Source organism: Athene cunicularia, assembly GCF_003259725.1.
Source record: "Athene cunicularia isolate RWA chromosome 9 unlocalized genomic scaffold, athCun1 chr9_part1, whole genome shotgun sequence".
Classification (NCBI taxonomy): Eukaryota; Metazoa; Chordata; class Aves; order Strigiformes; family Strigidae; genus Athene; species Athene cunicularia.
In genome coordinates, this window is record NW_020799110.1 from 4650122 (window position 1) to 4666222 (window position 16101).

General features: G+C 36.3%; 1 protein-coding gene across 1 annotated transcript in view; it reads right to left on the reverse strand.

The window, feature by feature from the left end:
- Positions 1 to 920: 920 nt before the first annotated feature.
- Positions 921 to 16101, reverse strand: part of ZBBX (zinc finger B-box domain containing) — a 23197-nt gene continuing 8016 nt past the window's right edge. Inside the window, exons 7-19 of the mRNA XM_026854955.1 lie at positions 11929 to 11985; positions 11211 to 11385; positions 10341 to 10461; positions 9685 to 9812; positions 9294 to 9397; positions 8875 to 8981; positions 7941 to 8110; positions 6450 to 6694; positions 5490 to 5649; positions 4796 to 4951; positions 3586 to 3822; positions 2093 to 2228; positions 921 to 1132 (exon numbers count right to left, since the gene is read on the reverse strand). Of these exons, the coding sequence (XP_026710756.1) occupies positions 1057 to 1132; positions 2093 to 2228; positions 3586 to 3822; positions 4796 to 4951; positions 5490 to 5649; positions 6450 to 6694; positions 7941 to 8110; positions 8875 to 8981; positions 9294 to 9397; positions 9685 to 9812; positions 10341 to 10461; positions 11211 to 11385; positions 11929 to 11985 (1872 nt within the window). The 3' untranslated portion in view covers positions 921 to 1056. The remainder of the gene's footprint in view (positions 1133 to 2092; positions 2229 to 3585; positions 3823 to 4795; positions 4952 to 5489; positions 5650 to 6449; positions 6695 to 7940; positions 8111 to 8874; positions 8982 to 9293; positions 9398 to 9684; positions 9813 to 10340; positions 10462 to 11210; positions 11386 to 11928; positions 11986 to 16101) is intronic.

The following is a 16101-nucleotide window of genomic DNA, read 5'->3' on the forward strand; positions in this document are numbered from 1 at the left end:
CACTTAGATCATTTCAAAACTGTAACTTCCTGCCACCTCCACAGAAAACTACTCAACTACTGAGTACAATTAAGCATCTCTTCAAAGAGAGCAGACAGCCACCAAACCCTCTTTACATTAAAGTACCATGTCGACATGTAAGAGCCAAGTGACCTTTTACTGAAGTTACATTAATTACATTTAACCTCACATTAACTGGGAAGAGGAGAAAAGGAAGAAAAAACCTTTTTATACAACACGGATGCAGCAAAGTTCAAAAGTACAGCTGAGGCCTCATCAGGATCAGATAGAGAAATTACTATGGTTTGGTGAAATGAAACCCACCCAACATCATCTTTTAACTGTTTTTCCTCTTTGTCCTCTTGATCTTAAAAGGCCTGTAAAATAGCAACCTCCAGCACAGGTGAACTTGGTATGCTGAACATAGATCACTCCAAACTGGCATACTGGGAACAGTCAAAGTACTGCAGCACAGAAAGCAAACTGCCCTCCCAGCGACGCTGAGCAGAGGAGCCGACTTCACTGCTAACACAGGCCACCTGCTGAAACTAAGAAGAAAAGGAGCGTAGCAGAAGTAAAATATACTGTGTAAAACTTAATTTCTACTCTGTCCCTTCGTGGTAAAATATATGATAAGAAGTAAAGTACCCTAGACCTATTACACTTTCTACTGTGCATCTCACCATATAAACTTGGGCATATTGAGGCCCCCAATTTAAGAAGAGCCCATTAAGACCTCTTGCACATTACCTCTCAGCTTGGCAGTGTGAAAGTGTATTTGGAGACAAAAATTCAAATCTGCAGGCAAGAAACCTTATATTGAATAAAAATTAAATAAAAATTTAAAAAATAGGACAAGACCAGTTTTCTTTCATTCTGTTACTTCTTACTAATAAAAAAGCCAAAATCAAGGGATTTTAAAGACTTTTTATTGACAGTTTTACAAAACAATCCTTAACAAATCATATCTTGAGCAGCACTCAAAACACCTCTGCATCTACTTCTTGGTTTTGAAGGATACACAAAGATAGAAATTGCGCTAAGTTCTTTGCATGTTCACTGTAATGCAAGAACCTGTTGCTTATCCTCCAGAATTTCTTCCACATCATCCATTTGGCTTTCATCCCAGCCCCTTAAAAGAAACATACCACAGTGATTTTCAACAGCTCAAATTCCTTAAGCTACTCTGCTTTAAGCCTTAGTGACATATGTTCACATATGTAGAAGTAAAAGGCATGAAAATAGCTTTTGCTGTATATTTTGCAAGCATACATACATTACAAGCTATGTTCATTTTTTTTTTCCCCTCAGTTTGTCACATACATTTTCACCTCTTAAGCAAGTAGGAAGTAAATAACATTGTGATTATTGTGCCTTAATAGAGAGAAAACTCACACCCTAGAACAGGCAAATGAGGAAAATGGGTCTCATATTATCCACACGATTCATAAATATTGTTTTCTATTGACCTGCAATTTCAATATTACGAACATTAAAAAAAAAAAACAAACCACCAATCAACCACAAATCTCTGAATCAGTTATATTCACACAGCACGTAGTTAACCTCAGTGTCTCACTGACCCGTACTAGTTACAAGATCATAGTAAGAACCCAGAGACAGACAGAACTTTGGGGAACTTCCTTGTTTTCCAGTCTCCTCCTCAGTCTCCAAGGCGATGTAACAGATTTATCACGGACTGTGGCGAGTTCAATGTTGTTGGCTCACCTGCTCACAACTGCTCTTTTTATAGGTACTTTACAACGAAAGAACTTGGATGATTTGCAATAGACCTACTTTATAAATTTCAGCGCTGTATATTAACAAAAGCTAATGCATTAAGAAAAGCATAATCCCAAAATTTATCGTTTGGAGTCTCAACAGCAAATATATCATTTAATTCTTAATCTGAGCTGCCTGAGAGTACTGGCTTAGAACACCAAGGTACAAAATAGACCATGTTAACATCTGTAATCAGCATGTGAAGTATAATCAGAAAGTGTACACTATTTTTATTTCAGTCCTGGCAAGATGTTTGGTATATTGAGCATTTTACACTAGCATAAAAACATCCCCAACAAGTTTAACTTACCTGGGAGTATCAACTCTGCTGTGGTCTTTTAACTCCAGGTTCTTATGTAGATCTGTAGTATTTATATTTATCTTCCTTGAGTGTCTGCTGGAGGAGGTTACATCTACAGAAGTTAAGCTATAATGTTTTTCAAGACCTGAAATATTTTAGGTCATTTCAGAAACAAATATAAACCAAAAAATGTAGTATCTACACTACCAATTTTAAAGAATTTCACAATATCAACAAAAACTTGCCATTAAAAGTCTCAAAACATCTCTAGCTGCTGAAGGATGTCACTACAAGCCCTCTAATAAATTATGACTTTTTATTAAAGTAATGGAAGGTGTTTGTTTCTAAGATGTTTATGCCAGTACAATATGAAACCTTGTATATAGGGCCCACTAATACCTCTGTGACCTCAAAATACAGTACCAAATGGAGAACTCGGGTAGTTCGTATTTAAAATGGAGCATTCTTCTCTGAGCATATTCAGCACAGATGTTCATTCCTGAAGCATTAATAAGACAAACTCTTCCAAAAACACATGGATTCTGCTGAGTATGTACCAAAAAAGAAAGGACAACTCTCCTGAAATGTGGTATTTGGAAGCCTCAGAAGAGATGTGTGAAAAAAATACAGCAAAACCTAAGGTAAAAGCGTTGTAAAAGATAGAGCACTCTGGAATGCAGATTACTTTTCTTTATTGAAGATGCATCGCAGCCTGGACCTGCCAGGAGAAAAGCAGTACAGCAGCTCAGAGGGAAGGGACTATGCTACAGCCTAACAGACACAGTTATCAAGGCTGCTTATGGCACAAAGTGTCTTCTTGGGCACTTGACCCATCTCTTCACTGAGGTGGAACAGAAGCATCCCAATAATATTTTTTTTCCCTGTATTCAAAGAAAAAATAACCCAGAACTCACTCATTCTGTTCAACCATAACCAACTGACCTTGCCTGCCTGCCATCTCCCACACCCTCAGAAAACAAGGAGATGGGTTTAAAAAGACAGAGGAAAGGGGGTTGAGTCGAACCTAAACTGAGAGGTAATACCAATGTCTGTTGTGTCCTATTAGCCACAGTTCTCGTCACGAGAGATTTACAACATTTCCTGTTCATCGCTTCCCCTGCTTGTTACCCTTACAACAAATCACATCTAGATCCTAACAACACCGGGGGTGTTCATTATTATATATCCACAGAAAGGAAACCTATTTAAAATAAATTTATGATGTGAAGTAAGACCTAGCACATCCTGCAAATTTTCTGCAACAAAACGGAAAGGATAAAAAAACTTGAGGAAGTTGCATGAAAGAGTTTGCTTCTACTAAATTAAGGGTAGGTTAAAGATCAAATGGATCAACTACAAGAGAGTCTTGCATCATCACATATGATGCATTTTTGCATCAAAATCAGTGAGGTCCAAGAAGGCAAATGAAATAACTACTTGTTTTCACTATGTTATTTGTAAACACAAGGGGAGGAAAAAATAAAAGCAGTATTGCCACTTACCTGTATAACTTTGTAATTCTTTTTCCAAAGTAAGTAGGGCTTCTTGCTCAGCCTCATATTCCCAGCAATACTCATCTTGTTTAGTTACAGAAAGGTACTTGGGCTTTGCTATCTCAGTATCAACTCTAAACGTACACACAGGTGAACTCTTTGGTCTTGGCTGGGTGTTTGTTGGACAATTTCCAGTCAGTTTACAGTGCAGCATACTTGTTGACCAAGGTCTTATAAAATCATTCCCTAAAATAACAGAAAAGGTGACAAGTTCTAATAATTCAAGATTTATATACATATACATAAAGAGAATTTTATCTCAGCCTATTATTGACATTCATTGTCGTTAAAATTATGATTAGATCTGAACAGACGAATACTTTTGTTTAAGACTGTGAATTAATAAGAAGCTTAAAATTATACTGGGAAATAGCACCTCATACTTCAGAAAAAAAATAATCTAAATATTACATTCAGTGGTAAAAATTTGGGGGGAGGGGAAAGACAGGATGTGTGTAGAAAGCTTAAAAATTTGGTTCTGTTTTTTGGGGTGGGGTTTTTTTGGGGTTTTTTTTGTTGGTTTTTTTTTTTAATTTAAGGCACCATGAATAAGGTACAGACACTTTCAAATATTTTTGTGGGATTCAAAATTGACAGTTTCAATTTTCTCACATCGCATTTTTAAAATTAAAATGCCAAGCTGGCTGCTTAAGATGAGAGAAATAATGTAAGCTACATTCCTTGAGATGAAGACAGTTGAAATATAGAAAAGTAACTAGAAACTGCAGACGCAGTTATGCGTTACTTGATTCCTCGTTTCCTATAGTTTGTGTAATAAGACTTATTTCGGTAGTACGAAGAAATCTTTTAGTAGCTCAAAACCATTTTGTACTAGATGCTGCAAAACACACAGTAATACTTAACCTCGTTGTAGACAGTTTATCATCTAAATATTCAAGCTAAGAGAAGAGCAATGGGGTAGAGGCAGGAGTGGAAACTAAGCGCAATAAAAAGAATTATCAGGGACAGATGCCAGGAGATCATTTTTAACCTTATGAAAACAATGCCATATATATAAGCCATTATACCCAAAATACAAATAAACAGAAGCAGATATAAAAACGACCTAAATTCAACAGAATCACCACCGACAACCTTTCTACTTTTCACATAAGAAAAGTTAACCTGTTAAAGGACTTCAAAGCTGTTGCTCTCCTACCTGAGTGCGACTGCCACGCTACCATCAGGGGAGAAATTCTATTTTGAGTCTCCAAACCACCTGAAGGTCTGTTCAATTGACTTTCTAAGACACCTTGAACTAGAGAGTCATCAGCGTATTCACTTAAGCTCCTTTCAGTAACCCACTTCCCAGCTCCTGAAATTAAAAAGTACTAGGATATTACTTGCAGGTTTTGTGTCAATATGCATTTGCTGTTACTGTATTTGCTGCATTTAATATGTGATTTAAAGAAGTCATGCAACAAATTTTCTACACATAAAAAAAAAAATAATCAAATATAACACACTAAGAAGATTAAATTCAAATGATATACTGGACAGAATTAATATTCATGTTCACTAATTATTTCATATGTTGTTTCATATACACCATTAAAAGTACTTTTTGGGGATGTATATTATGCACAAAGAAAATCAGAAATTCCTACTGGAACCAAACTCTCAGGGAATACAAAGAAGCATATCAACCTATGGCATTATACTGATGTAATTTACATCAAGGTAGTAAGTTCATTTTACCTTTCCACAGCACCAGGTGTGTGTGTTGGCATGACTGTTACTCCAAAGTGACTTCTAAAAGTAAGCTAGATCCAAGTTCCATGAAGAGAAGGATGTGTTACAGCAACAGTGACAAGTATGTGTGTTGTTTGAGGACTGCATTCGCACACCATTACCTGGAAATGAGATACTCCTGTCCGCAGGGTCAGAGCCAGCACACAGTGAAGAACATGCTTCAAGCATCACTTGTTTAGGGTTTGCACCTACAACAAAGAAACCTTCAAGTCCCCAATACCGTGTAGAAGCAGACTTCTGTCTTTTGGCTAAATCCTGTAACTTGAATAAAACACAAAGATATTAGAAACAAGAAAAGAAACAGGAAACTTCGTAAGTTGTCCTTGCAAGTTTATATTAATAAAACACTCATTTCATAAAATTTTGAATGATTCTGACAGCCTCGCGTAATAAATATTCATAAGGCTGATGGTTTTGCATGATTTATGCTTTAAAATCCTATAAACTTCAATTACTAATGTTCTCAGAGTTTAAGTCTATTCTTCCACTGTGGACGCGAAAAGCAGTTTTGTTTGTTTTCACTTATCTTTGTGTACACCAGCTAAAGTAATACTGTTTAACAATGACACCAAATCTCATGTCTCAACCTCCTCCATGAATTTTTTCGCTTTCATTCTCCACAAAAGAACACTTGAATATCTGAAGGTTAGATAAGAGTATCTACAATTTTTAGCATACAATCAGGAGGCGAAATGACCTTGATACTAACATGGGAAGAGCTCTCTTCTCCCCCAACATGGCCTTTTTTTGTCTGAGACTAGCCTGTTATTTTGCTTTTTTTGAACATCAACAGAAGACAATACACAGTGGAAAGCACAGAGGCCTTCATTCCCTACATATGAACTATGGTAGGCAGAGACAATCCTCTGATTAAAACTGTACTCCTGATTGCTTTGGGGTGGGGTTTCTGGAGGAGAGTGGGGAAAAGTGGTATAGTATTTCATGGTAACCATACAGCTATAATCAACTCATTCAGAAACATGGTATGTTGCACTATGCTAAACTGGGGAAGTAGATTAAGCAACATAGTTTATCTATATAGCAATCAAAGAATATTTTACCACTGAAGACTTTGCAATGACAGGCAAAACCAGACTCTGACTACTGCAGACCCTGTCCAGTTCTTGTGAATCTTCGTTGGTTTTCTGCAGCTGTGTCTCGAGGAGATATCTGCTGCTCCTTAGTTCAGTAGGGTTACAGATCTTCTCGGGTAGTTGACAGGAGCTAAGTGATCTTCTCAATGCCTTTACGTTAACACTCTCCTTTTGCACTGAATTTCTTCCAAGACTGCAGACAGCCATTTTTTCTACAAGAGTACAACAATATCAGGAAAATATGATATTTGTTTTAATGGAAATGAGTATGAATTATAACCTGCAAGTCTACTATATTTTCTTCATGAACTTAAAATATGAAACCTCCACTGCAGGTACCCCTAAGGCATAAAATTACAAGTACAGTTAATTTCCATTAGCTTCCTGCCAACACAGGCTAGTCTTACCAGGTACCAGTTCTGTATACAAAGCATATGTACATCTTTGTCTATGAAAACACTAGATCTTAGTAGTAATCTTAACACGTTTCCAACCACTACTTTATGCTAATGTAACTTTTTACATTTAGAATGCTATAATCTAACCAGAACCAGCGTAAGAACTGCAATAGTAGCAATTTCATAAAATTTCTTTTAAATTATAATGGTTTGAAATACATACTATCAGGCTGCGAATGATTCTGCAAGCTGTTTTTCTTTGTTTGCAGAAGACACAGCCATTTTATTTTTTTATCCTGTGCCCAAAGAAGCACATAAATCACATCTCATTACTCAGCTCTTGTTTGCTTTTTCACATTTGAAGACTTAAATAAGCAGTTTCTTGAACTAAGCACAAAAAGAACAAGTGCTAGGTCCTGTAAGTGCTGGAGCAATTGTTGAGTACTTCTAAGAATAAGAAATGAATTGCCCTTATATTCTAACTTTTTTTTTTAACATTAAAAAAGTGACAATGTATTTTACATAGTCTCGCGACACAGAGTAGGATCTTTAGGACCCCTTAAGAGTGCCACAAAATAAAGCTGCCAAAACTTTCATGGTGATTTCCTTGACATGCAACAGGCACTAGAAGACTTATACACAAATTACGATCTTTTGTGCAGAACAGGTAATCATTTAGAATTTCTCAACCTATCTATATAAAAGCATTTTTCTATATAAAAAGGACACATGCCATACGTTAAATCTAATACAGTACAGATAAACTCAAGAGATTTGTGAGATCACTTCATCTGCTTTATAACAGGTTTGTTACACTCAAATATGAGCTCAGAGCTATGAGATGACTATCACAGTGGATGCATATCACTTCAAAATAGCTTTCACAGCCCAAAAAAATGTGGGCAAGGGACCTGCATAGTTCAGGGTATAGTACATAATTCAACCATCTTTAATTTATTTTTTTTTTTGATAACCATCACAGTTGACTACCACATCCTAAGAGAGAACAATAAAATTGTAGACACTTATTTATATCGTACAAATAACTTTCAAAATTTACCTTGAGAAATTTCTTGCGAAGAAACAGGACTTCCATTAAGAGGTAAAGGTGAAAAATATTGCGTGTCAGCTGCAGAAGTTAAAGGAGAGGATGACTTTCTCATTACATCTTCAGTTTCTCTTGGCCAAAAGTCTGGTACTGTGTTGCTCTGTTCTACAACTGCTGAACCACTTTGAAACAGAGGAAGGAGAAAAAAACAGGAGAATATAATATAAAAAAAAAAGGTCACATCTAATCATAAATACATTTGGATAGTTCAGAAGAATTGTACATGTATCATTAATTATTAGGACTCTTAGTTTTGCCTGGAATTCCAAGATTGAGTGAGAGTATCTTAAAAGTACACAACAGTAATCAATTACAAACAAGACATTTTACCTGTAATTCACAACATACACATACAAAAAATGTATTTTACATGGTTTAACAGTGGAGTGATCAAGCAAACAAAGAAATTTCAAAGTGATGCCTCTAGTTACAGGCAATTATTATACCTTGGTGGCTCACTGACAAAGTCAGAGACACAAACTTACTATTCACTAACTTCAACACTAAACGTGTCGTATGCCTGTTAACTACTAAACTGTCCCTAGACTGTCTTGCAAACTAGTCATGAAATCATTAGGCCATTCAAATAAAAACTTTCAAGGGCAAAAAACAGCAGTCACAGACAGGAACCTGAAAGAAATGTGAAGAAAGGGAAAGCAGTAACTAATTGTCATGATACTGGCACGGTCTGTCTTGCGCCAAGGATGAGAAGATGGACGTGTCGCTTAATCTTGCCTTAAAACAACTTAGAATTCTCAATCAAGGATTCTCTCCTTTCATATGAAGTATGACTGTCTGTAAATAAAAACATCTGTTTCTTAGGAATGTAACTAAATCAGAAAATAGGGTTATTTCCTTTTCTCTCCCAGATAATCTCCTCTGGTACCTTCCACACTGCTTGAGTGGTTCAGTCTTTCCTTGCTTATTCATTCCCATAGGCCCAGCTTCCATCACCAAGAAGTTAGATGACTCTTCCAAGTCCTTGCCATAAGACTAATTAAAAAACGAAACAAAAAAACAAATTCAGCAATAGATTAAAATTCAAAAATATTAACTCAAGTGATTAAAAGCCTACAGATTTTACTTTTGTATGATTTCTATATAGTAAAGGTCCCTGGACACAACAGGAAACACTTACAGGGAACCTTTGAAAAAAATTTTCACATTTGAAGGAGAAGATAAACAATGTGCCAACATTTTTTTTTAATTTTTTTTAATTAGAAAATATTTTACTGTTGCTACTTTAAATATTTAACAGATCAGATCAGTGTGAAGAGTCAATGAAGTTCTTTATTATGTACTTACATCATCAAGGAACTCAATTTTCAAAGTGGACTCCAAACTTTCAGAAATAGTGTCAGGTACTTCCTCTCTAAAAACAGATGTCCAATATCTCTTCACCTCTTCAACTACGAAATATAATTAATTTGATGCATGTCATTTTTTTCCTTATACATTAAAAATATATTTATTGTTTACTATAAATATAGAAAAAGATATACACATATTTATAATATGAATAGTATAAAAAGGCAAACTTTTTCTTTATTATGAAATATCATAAATTTCTCACTTTATTATGACTTACTTCAAGCAGAAACTGCTTAAGTATGCAACTGTTCAGTAATCATAACAAAAAAAGAAACAATCCTTGATAAAGTATTTGTTAGATACGATCAACAGAAATCTGTTACACCTGTTAAGTCATTGACATCATCATCATCATCTTCTCCTCCTTGTCCAAGCACAGCCTGATGTACACTCGGTGTTTGCACAGGCCTTAAATCTTTAATGCAACTACCAGAAATTTGATCAACAGGAGTTCTAAAAAGGAAAAATAAATCAATGTTTAAAAGTCATCATTTTTTATCACATATAATATCACAGTCTTTAAAAAGAAAACCAAAACACACCACGCTACTTACTGCCACAGTACTAACTGCTGCTGAAAAGCAGCAACTCTTCCTAATTTCATTGAGATGACCTTGCACCTCAGGGACTAACAAAACAACACTCTAACGTTTATAAAAATATCCTGAAGATCGTATTATCTCTATGAATCTCCTGTAGGAAATGCCTCAAAATCAAGCAACCATGTATCATTACTAGTCTTCAAATCCTACCAGAAACTGATAACAAAGAGAATCCCTCCAAATATTACCTTTGCAGTTAATTCTGAAATATGAAGTCATCAAGTTTGGTTGTTAGTTATTTAACTAAAATAAAGCACCCTGTGTACAGTCACCTTAACTCGATAATATATCTAATATTTTTAAAGTTTCAATGGAACTTTTGTTAATGCTGTTATGTATTTCTGTCTTCTTTCATTAGTACCAGCAACTTCGACAATACCTTCTGTATTTCTTAAGCAAGAGTTTCTCCATGTAGCTCAGGCCATCCTTCTTGAATTCAACGTGGATAGGTTCCTTCATAACAGTGAGATTGGTCTGTACCTCAGAAATTCCCACTGATTCTATTAGAATTATTTAAAAAAGAAAAAGCAAACATACAGCTATTCAGATTTATAAACTTGCTATTTAACTACATTATTTGAATCAATGTCACATTAGTAGTCTATGCCTAGCTAAGTCTTTGCATAATTCTAAAATTTAAATGGCCAGCAGTATTAGAAAAAATTAAAATAAAAAAAGGAAATCAGTATAATATTTTTTGTCCATAAATACACAAAGAACAAACACCAGCCATGGACTAGAGGAGACTGCGCAAATGCAATCAGACAAGAGGATTTTTTTCATATTTTTCCATGCATACTTCAACTGATTGCATCTTTTCACTGGGACAAAGAAATATTAAAAGCCTGTGGAAGGCAAGGAGAAAATGTACTTTGATACAACATGTGAAATCCTGAGCCATGCACATTCCTTGTCTCTGTTAAAAAGCTGTGACCTTATGTTTAAGCGTTAGTTGATATTATGAATATGATGAAACAATACCATAGAGAAATACAGGGCCACAAGCTGAACAATCTGGCCAACACCACAGCTCGTGACAAGAACTGGGATAAACATTAATCTGCACATTATTATAAAAACTTCAGAGGTTGTTAATTTATAAAGGAACACAGAGAGAAAACTTAAGAAGCAACATTTATTACTCTAGCAGCACATGTACCTTCATTAATCAAAAATCTGCTATCTCACCAAAATGGCTCCTAATGTTTTTAAAAATGTAATTAAAACAAAACAAAAAAAAAAATCATACCTGTTAGGACCTCACTGGCATGCAGTTGTTCTCTGTGATCACAATTATCTTTTCTCCACTGAAGCAAAGCTTCCTGAAAAGACTTTGCAGATTCCTCCTCATTAAATACATCATTTAGTAATAATCCTTTGTCCTGGTTTTCAGGGCCTGTACAGGTTGATTCTGAGGATGGTTCCTAAATCAGTGCCACAACACGATTAATACAGCACTTCTGATGATAATCCTCTCCCCCGTTACATGCAATAGCAACAATGTTTTTAGTACCAGCTATGGAAATGTAGGACACTTTTCCAGGCTTAATCTAGCTACACTGATAATCAAGATCACACAGTTTTTAGGTGGTCTTGCTCACAACTAAATTGCAATGCTCTATCAAGAGCAAAAACCAAGTTTGTATGAGCACAGCAAAAGAACAGTGAACTTAAATGCTTTTAGCAGGCAGAAAGCAGTAGCCATGACTAGCCCACACCCCCTCGTGAACAGGGGTTAGTGGGCTGTGCAAGTCCAACAGCCTGACCCCTCACTTGGCAGGCTGCAGGAAAACCCCAGGCCACCCTACCTAAGGTCTCCTAAACAAAAATAATTCACTTTTTTCTCTAAACTGTACACTGCCCCAGCACTACCTGCTGATGTTAGGTGAAAACTTGTCTGATGTGACCTGATGCTTGCTGTTTACTTCCTTCTGCTCATGATTAATTTTTGATTCCTTCATATTTACCTCCTTGACGAAGCGATCAACGACTTCCAGTTTTCCAACACGTATATCAGCTTCTCTCTGTTAATGAAGCATTACAAAACCATTATTTTGTTATAAACACACTCAAACACTTCACAAACAGCACATTAAAAGCAAGCAGGTAACCATATATTGAAGAGACATGGTGACATAAGCACATAATAATTTCAATAGTGTGCAAATGTGTGAGCAAAAATTCAATGCTCTGAATATTTCATTAGGTACTACACGAGACAGACTACGTGAGGTGCTTCACGCAGCACGTATCATTTCAACAAATTTATGAGCTATGTACTTTATTAATGAGGTTCTGCTTCCAGAAGCTTTTCAGCAGAGAGAAGCACATCTCTAGAGGTCAACACGAAGAAAACGTTCATTTAAAGAACTGGAATCCTTGTTCACACACAAAAATTAGTCGAGGAAAACCCAAACTATGAAGATGAGCTTGACTGAAAATAGCTACAGAAGGAGAAAACCAGTTTTACTCACTTTAGGACTTTACTGATTTGCAACCTTAATCAGAACAAAGAAAATTACTGCAGAAATGTGATACAAATGTTTTTGATTAGCAACTCTCAAATGATTATCAAGAAAAACAAAAAAATATTTTACGTTCATCATTTCCATATGCTGCCTCCCTACACACAGAGAAAGACCAGAAAATCTTTTGTCTCTAAAATCCTCAGGTAAGGCACATATTCTTACCACGAAAGCACAAGAGCAGTCCAAGTACAGGCAGAAAGTGTAATCAGAAGGAGTCAAAGATGTCAAGCAGCCATTGCAAAACTATAAAGTACTCGCATCTCCTCCTTTCCACTTACTCTACACTATAATCGACCCAATGACTTCACAGCTGCTGGTTGCACATTAAATAGTGGGAACGCAGGGAGACTTCAAACAGCAGTTACATTTTCCCTTTGCAAACTTCCTCTGATTCTTATACTGCAACACTGGATGAATAAGGTTCAAAGTTTACTCTATGAACATGTGTGCTTTGTCTTCTTCCTCAATCCTAATAGTCCATAACCATCCATAACCAACAGCAATTTTCTCCACAACACCACCAACAGGTTGCTAACACATATGGAGAACACAGAAACATATCCTTAAAGTGGAAAATAAAGAGGGAATTTCTCCCTGTAACTGCCCTTCTCCTTGGCTCATTCTGTTTTCTATGGCACATACATTCAAAATACATACACAGCTAAAGACTGTGTTGATTTCTTTTTTGCCACATGAAGAAAATAATCTTAATGTTACAGCAGAAGCCACATTCCTCTGAAAGAGATCATTTTATTGATGTAGCTCGATACATCTGCTCTCTTTAAGCAGGCACAGTTGTGTTACACATGGTTCTTTTTGGTACTCGGGCACACACTATATAATAGCAGATCAATATTTGAAAGGTTCACCCTGCTGTGTTATTTGTATAAACAGCACGAAGATCTTCACTGAGATTTTGCTCAATGGCTTCAAAATACTTAAGCAAGAACTGCAAAACTGATTTGAACTTGCAAAGCTTATTTGTTCTGGCCTCATGGTGAACTTCCCAGCAGTTTAACTCAGACACTCATTTTCTCCTACTTCATCATTCATCAGAAACATCTAGTCCCAAAGCAGCAGTCAGGAAGGGGGCAAGGAAGAGTCCAAGGCAGGAGCAACGTGACCCATGAAGGATGTTAGAAAGCACTTCTCTGGATTGTCACAACTGGAGTGAGTGCCCTGAAATTTTCTATTGCATAATTTGTCTAAAACCAGCTTTTCCTCCTCACGCAGACAGCTAAAACTCTAGATCAAGAATCACATAACCTCACTTGGACTGTAATATCCTTTCCTCCCTTTGAAAAAATGGAATTACAGCTATTTTCTATTCCAAATGCTGAAGACACTGATTCTTCTTCCTGCACCCTCTTGTTAGCTCCCTTTATTAACAGAGTCAGTTTCTAATTAGTAGCGGAGTAGGACTGGAGAAAAAAGGGGAGAAAATTGGGGGAGCAGGCAGGAAGAATCACAACAACTAAGGTAGAATTCAGCTGATGGAGCTGGAGAGATCACAGCACTCCATGATTCTCTGTTTAAATCCTTGTATTCTTCTACTGAACCACGCTATGACCTTTAATCCCTACAAATAAACTCTAACATCTCAATCCAGTTTGTTTACCACCGAAAATGGAATAACTGGCTTATCCCTTCAAAAAAAGAAAAAAAATAAGAAGTCTAAAAGAAAATGCATTACAAATGTCAGGATTTATCACTGATATCTTACTACTGCTACCACCCAGTTTTCAGTTCTAAGTTTAAAAGATCTGCTACAGTCTTAAAAAAAAAAACAAAAAACAACCAACACACACACACAAAAAAAAGCCTGCATTTAGATGGGTGTGGTAAAATATTTTTATACCCATGCAAAAAAGCTCCTGGAAAAACTTTTATATCTACCTGTATAATTCAGAATAGCACCTGATCCTAAAAAGATTATTTATCACTGGCTCTTTGTTACTCACGGGATGGTGCATCCTTCTGTAACTGCTTTAAATTTTCACCTGAAGCTTTTTCATCAAATGATGTAATCTTTCTGCTAACATACTATAAGCAAGGATCATTTCAACAAGGATGTATTTATCAGACCAAAGGCTTTAACAATTTACTGCACTGCTAAAAGGATTATATTTCTGGGAAGAAAGAATGAGATCATCAGATAAATTTTAGCTGGATAACTGAACGACAAATCCATTGACATCATCGAAAAGTAAAATTTGCCTTTGTGAAAGTCTCATACATTAGAATGGAAATAGTTAAATCAACTTACACTCAGTCAAGACCCTATCTACCTTTTCTATGTTTATATTAGCTTGCATTGTCAGGGTAAAGTAACCTTTATTCTTTGTAAGCTTAACAATGAAATATGAATCCAAGCATTTTTTCATAAAAAGTTCCCGACATGGCTGCTCTTTGATCCATTAAGTCCAGCTCTACAACAGTCACCACTAACACAGGAATGAAAGAAAATTAAAATAAGCATAATAATACGTATTCTTAAAATTATTTAAAAAAAAAAGTGAACCATGGCATTTATCAAACCCAAATTTGGAATAACGTTAAGAGAAACAAATATAGTGATTTTGTCCAAAAGATAAAATCCAAAATGCATGTACAATTTGATCCAAAATGCATGTACAATTTGGTCCAAAAAGGAGTTGTTACAACCCATATGTATGAAATGCAATCAAATATTATGCAGGAAATTCAAGTTTGTTACAATTAAGTGTTATATAATAATTCCAGAAGGAAATTTTACTACCAGAATTACAAAATTTATAAAAATGTTATTGTTCCAGAACAGATACACAATGAAGTTGTACGCTGAATATTACTGTGCTGAATAACAAAATTACACACAACTTAAGTCTCCACTGCACTGTATAACATTTTACTTTCATCGCACTTTGTTCCTTTGAGAGCAAAATCCAAGCACGAAAGAATCAGGAATGCTGACAGCAGCATCTGATAGAACAGACGTAAAGAGGAATTCTGAGTTTCAAGCTTCCTTACAGGTAAATCACAAGTAACACAGATTGTTAAGCACACTCACAAGGGTATGTGACTGATGAACAAACACTTCAGACCATTTTTAGGTGTTACAATTTTTTTTTTTTTTTTTTTCTAAACAGCTTGACATCCAGCAATTTGGAAAAGCGTCAAATACAGCAGTAACAGTATTTCAAAGAGGCTGTGCAAAACCCTCCTGACGCAGCACTTGGTTACCTATTTCCAACCACATAACACTACCCTCGGTTCCGTTTAACTCCGTTTGTGCCTAATACAAAATCCAGCCAGCCTCAAGAAAAGGGCAGGATTTATTTTTTTTCCCCCCAGTAAGTACTGCAATAGAACAGCTACGCTGTTTGCTTCTATAAAAACTTTTTAACTGAAAAGCTTTCTCCCGCAGAAGTGCGATGTGACGGTGTGGCATTAACCCCTTCGTGACCGCAGCAGTGGTCACACAGGGCGCTGTGGCGGCCCGCCAGCCTTCCTGCGAAGCACTCGGCACCACCTGGGGTGTCGGGGGGAGGCGGGGGGGGCACCAAGGGCAAAGCAAACCGCGGCCCAACCCATCCCACCCCAAACCGCCCGCGCCCGCAGCCTCCGGCGGGG